The sequence below is a fragment of the Papio anubis genome, chromosome 18, assembly GCF_008728515.1.
Source record: "Papio anubis isolate 15944 chromosome 18, Panubis1.0, whole genome shotgun sequence".
NCBI lineage: Eukaryota > Metazoa > Chordata > Mammalia > Primates > Cercopithecidae > Papio > Papio anubis.
Window position 1 is genome coordinate 51,358,808 of NC_044993.1, and position 18,378 is coordinate 51,377,185.

The window sequence follows — 18,378 nt, forward strand, 5'->3', positions numbered from 1 at the left end:
CTGGCAGAGTTTCTAAAATTCTGCAAAGATTAGTGCACTAGGTAAGATAAATGGATTCACTGTATCTTTCCAGTGCTCCATTTACTGAGGTTTTTTCAAGAAGGGAAGAGATGAATACACTTTGTAGAGAGTCATAATGTACGTAGCGTGAACAGGTTTGCTCTTTCCTGCTACCCACTAGCCTTAGCAGCTACAAAGGCATGTGCTACAGATTGGATTATTCTATCTTTTGAAAAGAAAACAGAAGCATGACTTTATTCAGAGAAGAAGGTATCAGGTTGACACCCAGTGATTTAGTACTGTGCCACTGTGCTGTGAGAGTGTGTGGCTCCTTATCATGCCAGCAGGGTTTAGAAGCAGTCTCCCTTATTTCTCCCTCTTCTCTTGGGCCTCCCTGCACAAGCTGTTAAAACAACAACAACAACAACAAAAAAAAAAAACAAACAAAAAAAAACCCGGCTTATACCCCCCACCCTTTTTTGGCAGGTGCTAAGCTAAATTAGAAGAATGTAAGTAAAAGGTAAGTCATTTTACAAATAGCAACATCCTCATGGACAACAAACAAAGGGTTTTCTCTGTACTGACACCAGCCTCTTTCCTGACTTTTGTCATGGCTGGAATAAAATCTTATGTACTTTGTGCTAGATATATAAGCTTAATAAACACAAACCACATTGAGTGGATGGCTGTGAACATACCCTGATTAAGGGCACAAGAAAATATGCAGGTCCTCAAACCTGTGACTCACGAATGACAGAGGTCTCAACCTCAAGTGGCTACAGCAGCCAGGGAAATGGATGGAGGGTATAAGACAATAGGGGGTGGTGGAGACTGTGGCAAAATGAGAACATACACTGCTTTTAAAGGAGAGAGCATTTCTCAGTTCTGTAGAATTATTTCCATGTGGAAACATAGGCTTAGAGCTGCTAGTCTTTTGTTTCTTTTTTCAAGGGACTCTAAAAGTCCAGGAATTTATATAAAGTATCTTATTTTTTCATGTTCACAATGGTTTTAATTACATAAAATCCCATGTGAGTAAAATTAAGCTTATCTAATGGCTACAAACTGGATCTTCAGTTTGTAACCTCTGTAACATGATCCATTTAAGAAAAGACATATAAACAAGAGCTTGCATATAGTAATTCAGTTTAATCATATCAATTCTTAAACAAAAAATTTCCTCCAAGAGACAATAGTTCACAGTAACTGCAAAGCTTACTCACAATTTTTAAAAATATTGGTCATGCTTAGCATTCAAAGAAGATATTATAGAATAACTGTAAAAACTTTTACCAGGAACATTAGCTTCTGACTTGAAAAATTACAAATACTGAAGCATTTTGGTATCAGACACAGTAGTTTTGACATTGTCTGTTCATTTGATGAGTTTCTGGAAGTTTGGAAAATTGTATCTCTATAATTGGATAATGCGCTTATTCTAAACTAAACACTTTCAAATGTAGAAAACAAACTAGCAAGCTACACATACAAAGAAAAGCCCTCTAAGACAAGCTTTCCACATGTTGAATGCCAGCATGTGCACCGTGAATCCTGGAAGACTAGAATTGATACGTACGCTTGGCCTGAAGTCTTACACCCCAGGCTCAATGATGGAGTTTGCATTCACCTACACATTAATGACAAACTCTGGGTTAGTGTAAGAGAAGCCAGCAAATTCATTTTGGTCCAAGTTCATGATGAAGAGTTTGTCAGTGGGGGTCAGTTCCACAGGCTGTCTGGTGAACTCTTTGTCGAAGTTGGAGGTGTCTCTCTTGTCTCTCTGCCAAATGGAAAGTAAACACATTAACACAGCATAAGAAGAAAGACACAGGACCAAGATACGCCAGTCATCGGGTGGCTGATGCCGTCTCATGAGCAGAGTCAGAAAGAGCCCTGTGCTGAAAATTTTTAGCAGCTGCACTCCACGTACTAGCTTTCATTTCACATTGTATGTTGGCTTGGGGATAGAAATGTGGTGGAAATTTTGTAAGAAAAGAAATGTCATTGAATTTCTGTAAGAATTGCCATAAAGTGGTGTGTGTGTGTGCGCGCGTGTGTGTTCGTGTGTGCGTGTGGTGGTGTATTTTCTTTGGCTTTAGGATGAATTGAATTGGAAGCTACTTATTACCATGCTTAATGTTATAGAAATAACCATTAGGTAGAGCGTCCTGGAGAAAACCATTCAGTAGCAGCCCAGGTGGCTAGAAGACCTCTTTCTTTGAAAAGGTGAACTGCTGCCCATCTACTCTGCCCCCAAGAAGGCAGAATGACCATGTGGAGAAATCAGATCACTGCTTAATGAAAGGAATTGACGACTGTCAGCTCGAAAATCCACCCACAGACTAGAATTGGGTCTTTATCAGGCGGAAGTTCTCTCCAAAGACATTTTTAGCATGTATCTAGTCAACAAACTCTTGTTTGTTGAGAGAAAATCCAAAGCTTAAAGGAAGGTGTGTAAGGGGAGCCTTAAAACAAAACAAAACAAAACAAAATAAACTCAAAGCAACTCGATTCTCCTAGTAAGTCTGACATTTCCTTTTTTGTTCAGTAGGGAGGTGGGGAAGAAATTAATTCCCATTTACTAGCAACTGTTTGGGGCAAGTCTCACCAGGGAACATCAGAATGTGGGCTAATAAAAGAATCTGTATGATGCTCCAACCTCCTCAGGGTCCTTGCAAGCCTCTTGTCTTTTCTCATCATCACCACACCCACCTAGGGCAGGTAGGGTTGGAGTCCTCACCTCCTATATATGACATATGAGAGAACCAAGGCACAAGCAGGCAGGGCGGCTTGCCCAAGATTTCAGCGGGTTCCTGATTTTTACCTGACAACATCGCTGCTACGTAGGCCTCATCTCAGTCCCTCGGACTGGAGGGACAGCCCAATGGCTGTTTTCTTACAAAACAACCAGAGAAGAAGGCCTTGGATTCACTAGTGCCCTGCACATTCCCGGGCTGCAGCCAAAGTTGTGTCAGATTATAAAGGCCAGGGGGTCGGTAAGTATTGACTAACTCATGAGCATTTGAGCCATCAACACTCAGGCTTTAGGTTTAGCCCCCTAATGGGCACTAGCTGTTAAGGATCTCTCATTGCTGGGTTCACTCTCCTTTGCAAAACATGTTTTACAAGACTTGCTTCTTTGTGGCTGCTCCCCTGAGATAGGTAAAACGTCTCTGTGGAGTTCCCTCCTTATTCTTGCCGTGTCTGTGTGAGAGTCGGGGAGTGAGGTGGACACACAGGTCTCAGGAGTACACGTGGGCATGTGTGGCTAGAGTGGAGCAGGTTAAGATGCTGACGGAGCTGTTTGCTGGGATCCATCTCTACCGTGTCCCACCTGCCCTGTTTGTCTTGTCCTGTCTTCTGTTAGCCTGTGGGGTGCTATAGGAATTTCCATCCCCCAGGCGCTCGGTATGTTACTTCCGGTGTTCACAGCAAAGCTCGAATGTCTCCTCTTTAATATTGTCTGTGCATCTCTCTCCCAATCCCCACGAGTCACACTTTAGCATCCTTTAATTATCTTGATTGCACTTATTGCTTTCAGAAATTGTCTTGTTTATTTATTATTTCTCTCCAAGAAACAGTATTCTTGGAGAATTTCTTGGAGAGCAACAATAAACAGGGTCCTCATCAGGTTCTTCACTACTGTATTTCCAGTGCCAAGAATAGTGCCTGGCACACAGTAGGTTGTTTGTAATTATTTGTGGAATAAAGGAAGACTTGGGATATGCCTCTATCCTTTTTGCAACTTATAATTACCCCCGAGCCAGAAACTTTACTCTGAGGCAAAACAATGGAATGTATTCCCATTGATCCTAAAGGTCTTCCAAATGGGCCACTGTTCCTTTTGAACCCCTGTATAAACTGAACTGTGTTAGGGCCCTTAAAGGTCTGAGAACTCCAGGACAGTGTGTGAGCTAAAAGGCAGGTATATTTGGAGCTAGAAGACACAAACCTGCCTTTTTTTTAGGTCTCCCCTGGTCTCATCAACGCTATTTCGCTTTCCATGCCTGTGGGCATCTTAGCAAAGATTACCTTCTGACCAGCCCCACCTTGGAAAGCCCTGTCCCCTTTGTTGTGCTGGTGATGGCTAATGCTTCAGATAACCACAAGGTCCAGACAGGACTTGCCTTTATGGACTTTGCCCTGTGGGCAGATCCCCAGAGAAAATACTCCTGGATTTTACCACAGAAGTTGGGAGAGAATGAGCTTCTCTGTTGAGATCATTTCTTTGGGGCTGATAGCATCTGAAGCCACGTGAGAACAGTAACACTCATCCAAGGAGGGTTATTAATTCTACTGACCTCCTGTTAATCCCCCAAGAAGGCCCTTGTGGCTATGGCCCTGTCCTCTCTTTAAAAAGCTCTGTTTCTCAGTTTCTTCTGCACTGGAAATGTGGATAGAAAAGGAAGTGGTAGAAATTCTGACTTTCCATGGAAAGTTTCTCTAAAAGAGACTTTGACTTGAGTCTCTATTTCTGCAAACTATTAAACTTTTGAAAAATAATGGCAAGAATTTGGAAAATGTTGAGTGCATTATATAAACACACTATCTTCCTTCCTTCCTTCCTTCCTTCCTTCCTTCCTTCCTTCCTTCCTTCCTTCCTTCCTTCCTTCTTTCCTTCCTTCTTTTGTTCTTTTTCTTCTTTCTCTCTCTCTCTCTCTTTCTCTTTCCATCCATCCTACATTGTTTTCTAAAGTTGTCTCAGATCATGTGTCAATGGCCTAGTGTTTCTCCATGGTTTTCATCTTCCTGAGAGCATGTCCAAGCAAAATGAGATCATGAGCCAACCACCAGATGAGAGACCTCAAATCTTGCCTGTTGGTGGGCCTGGCTCAGAGATGCCTGTTGCTTTGCTACAGAGCAGAAAGTGCCCTGCACTGAGGATCAGGACACCCAGGTTTTTATCCCAGTTGACTGACTTTGGGCAAGTTCCTTCCTCTTTCCAGATGCCAGTTTCTCAATGATAAAGTGAGGGGGCTTTGCTCCGATTTTCCTCCTTCTCTAATTGCCTAAACTTGCCAGCTAGAACTTCAAGTTTGCTCCACCTTAGGTCCTGATTGCCACCATAGTGGGGACAGCAGGGACGGTCCCCAAGCCTGAAGCAAGAAGAGGACAGAGAAGGATGAACTGCAGGAGACTTTGCCTAAGCAGAAATCCAAACCCCATTTTTCCTTAAAGATGAGACATCTTACTTCAAGGACATTTGTCAAGTTGTTAAAATTTCCCTGATGGTGTCTCAGAAGCCAGCCCTGGAACTTCTGGAAATCACTTGAACTGTGATAAGAATTCTCTTTAGAGCTGCCTGAGAATAGCAGGACACGGCAGGCGAGGAGGAGGAGTCACCTGCTGTCTTAATCCGTTCAGACAGGAGTGAAATTTCTCCCACCCAAGGGTTTCCTTGGGCTTTAGGGAGCTTGCAAAGCTGTTTGCTAGAAAGAATATTTAGTCCAAGTTGGGAGGAGTGGTGATTTTGATAAGAAAATCAAGAGCCCCATTCATGTTCCCAGCTGGTCTCTAAACTTGACTTTGGGCTCCAATATCCTCGTTGGCTCTGGCCAGGTCTTCCCACCCCACTACAGGCCACCAGCAGCCCCTGAACGGGCCACAGCCCCTGACTCTCCGAGTGGTTGAACACTGGGGCCAAGATTAAAGCTCCACAGTTAGTTCCTTTCTCCTGAGTTCCCTCCTCAGTTCCCACTTTGTAGTTTAGGTCCACGTTTTTCAAAAAGATCAGCTTTCCTTGAAATAGTATTTCTTCTTCTTTTCTTTTTTTTTTTTTTTTATTGTATCTCGATGCTAGAAGAAAAATGGCACATAACAGAGATCCAGATACAAATGAACATTTCCACAAACATCTTGCAAAACAACATCAAAGTGAGGAATACAACCATCTTTGTTTCAAGAAACGGTGTTCTTTTTCAGAGCACTTAATTAGCTTTCTAAAGCCAGTAACAAATCTAGACAAATCCCATTCCCACAGGCCTGAGTCTGCTAGGCTCCGCAGCCGTCTTCTCGGTTAAATCAAAGCAGGTCGTCAATGTGGTTAATAACATTTGAACACATATTTTAAAGCATGTGTAACAATGTGAGTCACTTTTTTTTCTTTTTTTTTTTTGCATTTGAACATCAACAGAAACAAAACCCCAAAGCAAATAAAGTTTGAAATGCAATGTAAAACCAGGGCCCTTTGGGGGCCTTGCTAGAGTGACTGTGTTGTTTCAGGGAGTGGTGCCAAATGCCCTTTTCAAGTAGTTTGGGGATGAGAGTGATCAAAGACATAAAGTATCAGAAACTACAACACTGAGGTAGCACCCAAGCTGGTTGCCCTTTGACCCCTTGAAGTGCTTTTAGACTGAGACTGTCTAAAAGCACATTCTTGGAATTTTAGAACTTTGATAACTGTAACTTTGAGTTTAAAAAAATAACAAGTAACATTTTATTTTGAGCATGTTCTTTTCAAGGTCTGGTGCCTCCAGAACAGGTGAAATAGAGGGATTCCTCTTAGGCAAAGCAACTATACACTTGGATACAAGCCAAGCTCCAGGCCCGGAAGTAGAAGAGTACTGCTAACATCCAATTATCCACAGATTGGATGGTTTGGGGTGAATATGGCAGTGCAGAAAAAGAGGGAAAGAAAGCAGGCATTTTCTCTCCCCATTGGGTCTACTTAGCTGACATGCTGCGGAAAACAAATTGTAAGAGGACTTTGATAATGTGTTAATTATGCAGCTGCATTTTCCATAGGCCATCTGCATAATCCCATCTCATAGAGATGCTCCAAACTACCTGAGGACATTTGGATTCTGAAACACTGTCACTCTAGTCTCATCAGAAAATCAAACATGGATGCAACTTGGCAATGAAAAACATAAAAATGTCACCACAATAGCCGTTGAGCTTGAATGACAGAAATGAAGGACGGAGATCTACACATCTACTTAGCTCTTGACTTCGGGTTTTAAAAATTCAGAGTTAACAAAGGAAAATCCTTCGAATTCTGATTGGTCAATATTCCTGATGACTTCCTGGTCGGGAGGTGTTAGGACTGGTGGATGGCGGGTGAAAAATCGGTCGAAGTTTTCAGCATTTCGCCCACACTATGAGAGGGGAAGAAAAGAACTTGTGGTGGGTGGGAAAAAAACAAAAACAAAAGCCAAAATAAAACAGAACCTAGCATAATTGGGTGTGCTTTTCTCCAATCCCTTCCCTTTCAGAAACTCAGAGAGGTTGTTTCAAATGATCAGAAATGAGAGCAACATAAAATGTAAAATTCTCATGACCTTTGGTGCATGACCTTGGGTTCTCGACCTTCAGTTTTTGTAGCTCATGAGCCGTTCCTGGTGTCCTTCTGGGCAGTCAGGAGATGGATGGCAAAGGCATGAGATGGTGGGGCCAGAGGCATGTGGCATGTCCCCCCAACCCACCCCGAGAAGTCAGCCAAGCTCATCTGTTGGAATACATGGGATCAAGGCACCTGAGATGTTTCAGGGGGTGCAAGATGCAAAGTAATGACCCATTTATACATCACCTGGGAGATCCCAGTATTTATAGCAGCAGACCCCTCAAAGTGCTGTCCTCCAGCTCTCAATCAGGAGCAGTGGATGTTTTCCAACTCAACAGAATACAATTTATAAACTCCAGCCAATGGAGGAAGATCCCAATGAAGATCTGGGTTTGATGCTTGCAACGCCTGGGCAACCACGAGGCTCCTGGTTAGCTGGAGCAGTCATTGACCATTAAGTGCAATGTGCCAGGAGGTAAATTCAGCCACTCCCTCTTCAATTAGGAAGGAGGAATGTGGGAGGAAATACAAACCATTGTTTGGTGAAGCAATCAGGTTCTAGAGAGAAAATAGTTGCCATTTCTCACCCATCCTGCTGGTCTTTCTATATAAAAAAGGCCCCTATCTGAGGCAGAGTTATAACACATATGTGCATATACCTGTGTGTACATGTGTGCATGCATGCACGAGTGCTCACACCTGTACATGCTAATTCCCACCTAATGAGAAGGGGCAAACCACTAATTTGGGGTTCCTTGTTCTTTGCCAGCAAAACCCATTTGCACAAAAGCTCTATGTGTTTCCAACACAGTATCTATAGGGGGTAACCACAACCTAATAGTATAATAGTAATAGTAGTAATAATAACCATGACTGTCGATATTTATGATGCATTTGCTATATGCCAGTGCAAAATGCTCTTTACTGGAAAGTTCTTTACTTGCATTACCTTATTTAATCTTCCCAATGGCCCTATGAAGTGGGTATTATCATCTCCATTTTATAGATGAGGGAACTGAGACCAGGGAGATTATGTAATTTGTTCAAGGTCGTTACAGTGAACCAGTAGCAGAGCAAGATGAATCAGGTCCATCTGACATTAGAGCCCAAGTTTCTGGCTCCATTTTACAAGCAGAGTGGCCGTGCACGGTGGCTCACACCTGTAATCCCAGCACTTTGGGAGGACGAGGCGGGTGGATCACGAGGTCAGGAGATTGAGACCAGCCTGGCCAACATGGTGAAACTCCATCTCTACTAAAAATACAAAAATTAGCCAGGCATGGTGAAAGGTGCCTGTAGTCCCAGCTACTCAGGAGGCTGAAGCAGGAGAATCACTTGAACCGGGAGGCGGAGGTTGCAGTGGGCTGAGATCATGCCACTGTACTCCAGCCTGGGTGACAGAGCAAGACTCTCTCTCAAAATAAATAAATAAATAAATAAATAAATACAAGTATGGTGGCAGCCTGGTGGCTGATTGACTAATGGAGTGGGGAAGTGGCTGGCAGGAAGACAAGGATGGGGATGAAGAAGTCTCTGGTTTGAATAACAGAGACTGTGGTTGTATGAACTGAGAGAAAGTGGGAAAACTGAGAAAGATGATTAATTCCATTTTGAACAATGACTTTGAGAGGCCAATGAGAGTCCCGGTGATGACCAGAAGTCAGAAGCACAGGTTCTGGGCTGGGCGTGGTGGTTCACACCTGTAATCCCAGCACTTTGGGAGGCCAAAGTGGGCAGATCACCTGAGGTCATGATTTTGAGACCAGCCTGACCAACGTGGCAAAACCCTGTCTTTAAAAAATTAGCTGGGCGTGGTGGTGCATGCCTGTAGTCCCAGCTACTCAGGAAACTGAGGTGAGAGAATTGCTTGAGCCCACGAGGTGGAGGTTGCAGTGAGCAGAGATTGCACCACTGCACTCCAGCCTGGGCGGTGATGGAGACCTTGACTCAAAAAAGGAAAAAAAAAAAAAAAAAGAAAAACCTTTTTTTTTTTTTTTTCTTTCCAGCACAGAATATGGGGAGTGGAAAGAGATAACAAAAGTAATAAAAACCAGAGAGCACTTTCAGTGAAACAGACATTTGCCAAGTGTTTTTGCATATATGACCTTTTTCATTCATGTAACAACTCTGTGAAATAGATGTTTTATTTCCATTTACCCATGATAAAAATGCCCCTTAAAGTGTCTTAGGACAGCACGAGGAGAACCAGGAGAGAACATTATCAGCCAAGCTAAGGACTGAGAGGAATCCCAGGAGAAGGGCATTGGTATAACTAAAATATCTTTAAGAGGTCAAATAGGAGAGTTGCTGAAAAGGGATCATTGCAGTTGGCAACTGGGGCGATACTGATGAGAAATGGAGGCCTGAACTTCACTTCTGCCACTGAACTTCAGTTGCTGGAAGAGTGAAGGTACATTGAAAAAGTCAAGAGGTGCACGCTCTTCTTCAAAGCCTTTTTGTTGAGGGAAGAAGTATTTGCTGTGCATGCAAGGGACTGAGGTCTCCAAGAGCCTCTGCCTCCTGCTCACTTCTTATCTGAGTAAAAGTGAGTCTGGGGCTGGGCGTGGTGGCTCATGCCTGTAATCCCTGAACTTTGGGAGGCCAAGGCGGGTGGATCACCTGAGGTCAGGAGTTTGAGACCAGCCTGGCCAACATGGTGAAACCCTGTCTCTACTAAAAATACAAAAACAGCCAGGTGTGGTGTCAGGCACCTGTAATCCCAGCTACTTGGAAGGATGAAGCAGGAGAATCACTTGAACCCGGGAGATGGGGGTTGCAGTGAGCTGAGATGGCACCATTGCACTCCAGCCTGGGCAACAAGAGGGAAACTCTGTCTCAAAGAAAGAAAAAAAAGTGAGTCTGTAGACTGAATTCAAACCCCAGCACTATGCTGCCTACTATCTGTGCAATTCTGGGCAAATTCCTTAAAGTTTCAGTTTCCTCTTTTGTAAAAGGGGAGCAATTTTAATTCCTATCACATTGGGGTTGTGATATGAGGATAAAATGAGAGAATGCAAGCAACAGGTACTGAGTATGTGATCAACGCATCATGGCTCCAAGTATTATTTAGTTTCCATTTTCTACTCCAAATCCCTACAGACAGATAGCATATGTTTCCTATAATAGGGCATTTTCATGGTGTTTAAGTTTTAAATACTAAGGAAACAGTCTTGAATTTTTAAAAGACTCTTGTCAGACTTAAGGAAACCTATTTGTCATTCCAAACTAAATTGCTTCTGCTGTTTTTGTTATCTTGGCTTCAGGTCTCAGAAAATGAGAACTCTCTGACACAGTATCAAGACCTGGGGTCTGTTCTGCTGGCCAGTGGAGGGAAACTCCCACAGAAGGATGACCCCTCAGGATAAACTCAGAGTGGTTAGGATTGTTGTCCAGATTCATTCGTTTGTTTATTCATTTTCTCATTCAGACGGATGTATTGAGTACTCACTATGTGCCAGGCTCTGTGCTAGTAGAAAATGATACAAAATCCATGCTTCATGGAACTTACATTTTACTGGGGAAGAGAAGCAACAAACAAACGAGACCGTAACTATAAATGTGTATATATATTTTAGTGCCAGAGAGAGATAAGTGATGTTAAGAAAAATAAAGCCGGCAAGGCGGGTTGACTCACACCTGTAATCCCAGCACTTTGGGAGGCCGAGACGGGCGGATCACGAGGTCAGGAGATCGAGACCATCCTGGCTAACATGGTGAAACCCCGTCTCTATTAAGAAATACAAAAAAAAACTAGCCGGGCGAGGTGGCGGGCGTCTGGAGGCGGAGCTTGCAGTGAGCTGAGATCCGGCCACTGCACTCCAGCCCAGGCGACAGAGCGAGACTCCGTCTCAAAAAAAAAAAAAAAAAAAAAAGAAAAATAAAGCCAAGGCAAGGCAGGTTGACTCACACCTGTAATCCCAGCACTTTGGGAGGCCGAGGCTGGTGGATCACTTGAGCTTAGGAGTTCATGGCCAGCCTGGGCAACATGGTGAAACCCCGTCTCTACCAAACATACAAATATTAGCTGGGTGTGGTGGTGCACACCTGTGGTCCCGGCTACTCAGGTGGGCTGCGGTGCGGGGATCACTCGAGCCCAGGAGGCAGAGGTTGCAGTGAGCAGAGATCAAGCCACTGCACTACAAACTGGGTGACAGAGTGAGACTCTGTCCCAAAAGAAAAAAAAAAAAAGTAAAGAAAAAAAAAGAAAGGCCAGGGGATGGAGTAAGAGTGATGCCATTTTCAGCTTGGAGGAAATGACCTTTGAGCAAGACCTCAGTGGAGTGAGAGAGGGTGCCCTTTGGATGTCAGGAGGAAAGGCATTCTAGGCAGAGGGAACTGCAAGTGCAAAGGGCCCGACAGAGCTCACCTGGCATAGTCACCAAGCAGCAATGAGGTCAGTATGGCCAGAGCAGAGTGACCAAGGGGTCACAGAGTGGACCACGAGCCAGAGCAGCGTCCTTGATGCCTTGATGGACAGTGGATTTTCATCTCAGCTCAATGGGAAACTGCTGGAGAATGTAGAGCCCTGAATGATATGATGACGGATATTTTGTTTTGATAGTATTTCATTGTTTTAGAGACATGGTCTTGCTCTGTTGCCCACGCTTGAGTCAGAGGCATGATCACAGCTCACTGCAGCCTCAAACTCCTGGGCTCAAGCGATCCTCCCACTTTCACCTCATGAGTAGCTAGGACTACAGATGTACATCACCACGCACGACTAATTTTTTTTTTTTTTTTGTAGACACGGGGTGTGTGGAGGGGGGTTCTCGCTTGTTGCCCAGGCTGGTCTCGAACTCCTATCTTCAAGTGATCCTCCCACCTCAGCCTCCCAAAGTGCTGGAATTCCAGGTGTGTGCCACCAAGCCTGGCCCTGACTTACATTTAAACAGGATCACTGGTGTGGTATACAAGGATAGATTAAATGAGCGGGGGACAATAATGGAAACAGTGCAACCAGTGAGGAAGTGGTTACGATAATCCAGGTAAGAATGATGGGGGCTTGAAGGAAGGTGATTGGTAGGGGGATGGAAAGATGCATTCAGATGTGGGGTATGTTCTGAATTCAGAGTTGACAAGATTTGCTGATGGATGGATGGGGTGTCGGGTATGAGAGGAAGAGAGGCATTGTTGGTGACACTGACATTTTTGGCCTGAGCTATTTAGTGAGAGAGGAACATGAGGAGTAGAGCCTACTTGAGGGGGGAAATTTAGTACTTGCTTTCCTTTATGATAAGTTCAAAATTCCAGCAGACAAGTCAAGGAGTCCCCTCAGCTGTGGGGATTGCAGAGGTTCGGGGAGCTAGACTGGTGGCCATGGCATCAGGGAGAGACTGCCGCAGTCATCCACAGAAGAGGAATGGTGGCTAGGACTGTAGAAAAGGGAGGTGGAGCAGACAATAAAGAGGTGCTGGTGGTAGGGACTGCTGGTATGGCATCCTGGTGTGGCTATAAGGCAGATCTGTGCGTGTTTTTCTTGGCCTGGGTGTTGGAACCCAAGCCAGCCAGTGTAGGAAGCACATTAGCTGAGACACGGAGCATCTTCAGGGACCATTTTTCTTTAAAAACCATCCATTTCCCATCCACGCCAGAAGGCTGTTGCTTCGCCTGGGCCTCCCCAGAGGCTGTGATGGGAGACAGTGAAACAGCTTCTGGCAGCTCCACAACCTCCCTATCCCTCTGCCCCTCCCTCCTGTCTCAGAGAACAATGAAATCTTTAAGTGAGATAGCACAGAGGAGACGCAAGAACGGGGCTTAACCAAGGGGGTGCGACACAGAGGGAGCATGATTTCCCTGCTAATCAGCGGCTTACCGGGCTGGCAGATCACAGCCTCCCTATTAAGTGTTTCTGTGTTTTTCAAATGGAGCTGTCACTGACCATTAGCTTCAAGAGCGCTCCCTAAATGGAGACGTCAGCCCTTGGGAGACACAGCCCAGATCAGCTTCCTGCCTGCTGTGTCCTTGAAGTATGGGCAGCTCGGTGGCTGGGATCTAATTAAAAACGCACCATGGATTGCACCTGCCTCTCTGGCTTGTCTTGGGTGAACACTTCAGCCTCACTCAGCTGACAAAAAAAAAAAAGAAAAGAAAATCCGACCCCCTTGTCATCAGGGTACATCAATGGGGCTCCTGGAACAGGAATGGGGGCCAGAAACCAAGAGGGGTATTTAAACCACAAGCACCTCTTTCAGGATTAAGGAGAGGAGTAAGAAGGTTGATTTGTTGAATTACGCTCCTGAATTTAAGAATCTAGACAGTTTGAAATAATTATTATTATTATTTTGTAATAAGAAAAGAAGCTGTGAAAGCTATTTTACATGTGACCTGTTACACGTAAGCTGTTTTTCTTTTTCTCTTCTCTTTTAATTTGTTTCATTGAGTTAATAACAGAGTCTTGCTGTTGAATGTGGAGTTGGCTTGGTCACCACTGCCACAGGGATCTCGTTTTTGTTTTGTTTTGTTTTGTTTTGTTTCTTGAGACAAGGTCTTGCTCTCTTGCCCAGATTGGGGTGCAGTGGCGTGATCATAGCTCACTGCCACCTTGAATTCCTGGGCTCAAGGGATCCTTCTGCCTTGGCCTTGTGAGTAGCTTGGGACCACAGCTGCGCACCACCATGCCCAGCTAAAGGGATCTTTTAAAGATGCTGACCGGGTTATGCCATTTCCCTGCTCTTATCTGCAATAGCTCCCCATTGCCCAAAGCCCACACTCCTTAGCATGGCTTAAGGGGCCATTTAGGACCTGTTCCCGGACACTTGATCAACAGCCCCTTCCCTGCCCATGTCCCCAACCCCCTGAGACACCCTCCAGCCATACTGAAATATTTCCAGTTCCTGGAACACTCATGAACTCTTGGAGGTGACTCCAAGCCCTTGCACAGGCTGTCTCCTCTGCCAGGAGCACTTGCTCCCACTCCTTCCCCATCCATCCAGCTATCTCCTGTGCATCATTTCTGTCTCCAGAGCAGTGCCACTTCCTCCACAAGTTTTTTCCTGACCTCTCCTCTATACTCCTGGGTTTATCTCATCAAGATATAGGGCGTTCATCAAAGAATTGTTAGAGAAAACAAATGGGAATCTACTATGGACCAATAGGGAAAACAGTTAAATAAATAATGATACATCTATTTGATGTATTACCATGCAAAACACTCTTAAAAATTAAAAGAAGATGTAGAAGAATATGAAATGACATAGTTATATAATTACTAACAGTGTGTACAATATCTTTCCATTCTATAAATTATATACACAAATGTATATAATATCTGTACACATTTTATACACAGGCTTATGGAGATTAGAAGAATTACAGATGGTTTTCATCTTTTTCCTTTTCCCCTTTATGATTGATTATATTTTTAAAAATTTACATAACAATCAGGTATTATTATTATTTTGTAATAAGAAAAGAAGCTGTGAAAGCTATTTTACATGAGAGAGCAATTATCATGGAAGAAATTGAAAAATAGAAATAAAGAGAATGGGAGTATTTGGGTAAACTGTTAAGGTTAGCCTGACGCTACTTTAACATGCTTCATCTTAGTAAAACACTCTAAGGCAGCAGCAGGATCGAGTGAGGCTAGGACTGTATGACCAGCCTGGGCAACATAGCAAGACCCTGTCTCTACAAAAAATTTAAAACTTCTCAGGGCGTGACGGCACATGCCTGTAGTCCCAGCTACCTGGAAGGCTGAAGTCAGAGGATCGCTTGAGCCCAGGAGGTTTAGACTGCAGCAAGCTATGATTGTGCCTCTGCACTCCAGCCTGGGTGACAGAGTGAGACCCTGTCTCAAAACAAAATGAAACAAAAAACCCTCCAAAACAAGGGGCTGCTTTGACGTGTATTTTGATGCTAAGGGATAATGAGGAAGGCTAATATTCGGGTCTTGTAGATCCTCTGCCTAGCAGCATGCCGGACGCTGGCAATACGTAAGAGGGTACCTGTTCTTGTCCCCATTGAGCTTAAGGTCTAGCAGAGGACACAGATGCACACACAGGCCACTGCATGGGACCATGGGACAGGTGCTGCCATTGAGCACAGAGGAAAGGAACCCAAGAAGGGCCAGGAACACTGTCTGGAGGAAGCGACATCTCACTTGAGTGGGACCTGCAAGACAGACACTGCTTCTTTGGAAGAGGAAAGGAAAGAGCTGGAGAAGAAATGGAAGTAAAAAGAGGGTATGGACCGGGTAAGATGGTGGAGGAGAGCATAAGGCTCCTCCCTGCTGCTGTTGTCTAGCCAAGTTTGATGACATGAGGCTAGTGGCTCAGGGAAGCTACCTGCCCAGCCTCCATCAAGACACCAGGGCACCTTCAGGATAACAAGATCAGAAGGTCACAATGAAAAGACATCCAAGTTACATAGCCTAGGCAAAAAGACAAACGCATCTTTCTTTTTTAACATGTGCACATCCAGTGAAACGCAGGGTCGTTTCTATGCCTTCCAGTTTCCCACAGCTGAACACAGGAGGGACCCACCCAGGAAGAATCAGATGCACAAAGCTGCCTACACATTTGATCATTTAAAAAAGTCGTTTGTGGTCTGGGCTTTGGCAGAAAAAAGAGAGACTGGAGTCTTCTTCTTCTACTAATAACGAAGGTCCCTTACAGTCAGGGATCTTTTACCTCTTATGTTTATTTAGGGAGGAAGTCAGTAGGAGAGGGGTCTTTTGTGTTTCATACTAAGTCTGTTTCGTTTTGCTCTTGCTTTTCTTAATTTTCATTAAAAAAAAAAAAAAATCCAGTGTTTTGATTTCCTCCAGATCTCAGTTTAAATGGCACCTTGTCAGAGAAGCTGTTCCAGATCACCTTCAAATAAAGTGGATCCTCATTGTTCCCTCCTGTTACTCTGTATCAAGATATCCTCTTCATTTCTTTCACAGAAATAAAATCTAGTATATCTCAATCTATAATTATGAATATATGTTCATTCTCTGTTTATTGTCTGTGTTCTCATCTAGACTGTAAGCTACACGAGAGCAAAGTCACATCTGTTTTATTCACCACTGCGTTTCTAAGACCCAGGCACAAAAAATTATCAAATGGACAAATAATAGTGTATGTTAAGCACTAACTACGAGCCAGATATTGTGTTAAGTGCTTTGCAAGCATTATCTCCTTTAATCCCCCCAAAAGCTCTATGAAGTGCTTACTGTGCAGTGAGAAAATGGGTTTAGAGAGTTTAAGTATCTGACCATGATTTGATCCTAGATTTGACCAGAGATCCAGACTCTTCTATCATTCTCCTACATTTATCGCAGAAACAAACAAGCTATTAAAAAGCACCAAGAGGCGAGGCATGGTGGCTCATGCCTATAATACCAGCACTTTGGGAGGCCCATGTGGGAGGATCACGAAAGGTCAGGAGTTTGAGACCAGCCTGGGCAACATAGCAAGAACTTGTCTCTACAAAGAATTTTTTAAAAATTGGCCAGGCATGGTGGTGCATGCCTATAGTCCCAGCTGTTCAAGAGGCTGAGGCAGGGGGAACCCCTTGAACCCAGGAGTTGGAGGCTGCAGTGAGCTATTACTGTTCCACTTCACTCCAGCCTGGGTGACAGAATGAGACCCTGTCTCAAAAAAAAAAACCCAAAAAACAAAAAACAAAACAAAACAAAAAACAGTAATTGTAATAATTTTTCTTTCTTTTTTTTTTTTTTTTGAGATGAAGTCTCACTTTGTCACCCAGGCTGGTATGTAGTGGCACCATCTTGGCTCACTGCAACCTCCACCTTCCAGGTTCAAGTGATTCTCCTGCCTCAGCCTCCCATGTAGCTGGGACTACAGGTGCCCATCACCACGCCCAGCTAATTTTTGTATTTTTAGTAGAGATGGGGTTTCACTATGTTGGCCAGGCTGGTCTTGAACTCCTGACCTCGTGATCCGCCCACCTTGGCCTCCCAAAGTGCTAGGATTACAGGCATAAGCCTCTGCGACTGGCCATAAAAAAATTTAAAACACACAAAAGAGTCCTTCTTAATCCTGCCACCCCAAATCTCTGTATTATGTTAACATCTTGGTCTGTATCCTAGATGGCTGATGAATAGATGAATGGATGTTTTTTAGTTTTTAGACAAAGGTGGAAACATGACTCTGTTCTTTTGCTTGCTTTTTAAGAGAAACTAGATGAAATACACTCTAAACATCTTCCCATGTCAACAGAGTATCTTTTTTTTCTTATCTATTCTTCACCATTCATCCTAAACCCACATTGCTGGCTTCAAGTAAACTCACCCTCAGATAGTAATTATCCCTTCTATTTGCCTATCTTTTTATAGCTTTGATTCCCACAAGGCTGTGAGATAGGCAGGAAAAGGATTATCTCTACTTAACAGATAATTTTAAGAGTTAACAGTTTGTTCCGGGTCATATGGAGTCAAGTAGGAGAGCAAAGATCCAGAGCCCATCTGTTCAATTCCAAAGCCCACGGGCTTTCCATTACATCCCATTGCCTCATACTATGTATCTGATTGTGTGGCATGGACTTAAAAGTTAAGCTGACGTGGGTACCGATCCTGGCTCCAACAATTCACAGCTATACAACCTTCAAGCAAGTTAGCTAAGTCCCCTAAGCTCAAGTTTCTTGTAGGATGGGGTGAGAATGACTTGATAAAATTCACATCAAATACTTAACATGGTAGCTGGTGGCTGCTGCTGAGGGCTGACTGACCTATTCCTGTCCAGTGAGTAAGTCTGATAGGGCTGTGCTCTGGCTTGAAAGAGGTCCTGTAAGCTCTGCCAAACCCCAAATTCCTACCCATATTCCCATCCCAATTACAAGCAGAATGAGGACCTGCCAGTGCTACTTAAGACATAGAACAGAAACCTTCCCACTTAGCCTGGTGCATCATGACAGGAAGCTACAAGACAAAGCCAGACCCTGGGGCTCCCAGTTAGAGGAAGTGAAAAAAAGACATGTACCCTGGGGAGCAAAAGGGATGTGTTTCCAGTCCCACCCAAGCCTCACTTCCTTAGAAAGACATTTCAAGTACATTCACACACCATCTCTGTGCTGTTTTCCATATGCCATTTGGTGGGGGGGCAGGGGGCATTTGGCGGTTAGTTTTAAGAAACTGTACTTGTAACCAAACAAAA

The 18,378-nt window shown here is 44.0% G+C and overlaps 1 protein-coding gene across 4 annotated transcripts in view; it reads right to left on the reverse strand.

Annotated features, from left to right (window-relative positions):
• Positions 1–1,129: 1,129 nt before the first annotated feature.
• The window catches only part of PRKCB (protein kinase C beta), a 383,326-nt gene continuing 366,077 nt past the window's right edge, over positions 1,130–18,378 (reverse strand). For 2 of the 4 annotated variants that reach the window (XM_021931832.2, XM_021931830.2), the window contains one exon: positions 1,130–1,780. In XM_021931832.2, coding sequence (XP_021787524.1) covers positions 1,628–1,780 — 153 coding nt within the window. In that variant the 3' untranslated portion in view covers positions 1,130–1,627. Of the gene's footprint in view, positions 7,098–18,378 lie in introns of all 4 variants that reach the window. The other 2 variants (XM_021931831.2, XM_021931829.2) reach the window with 1 other exon arrangement.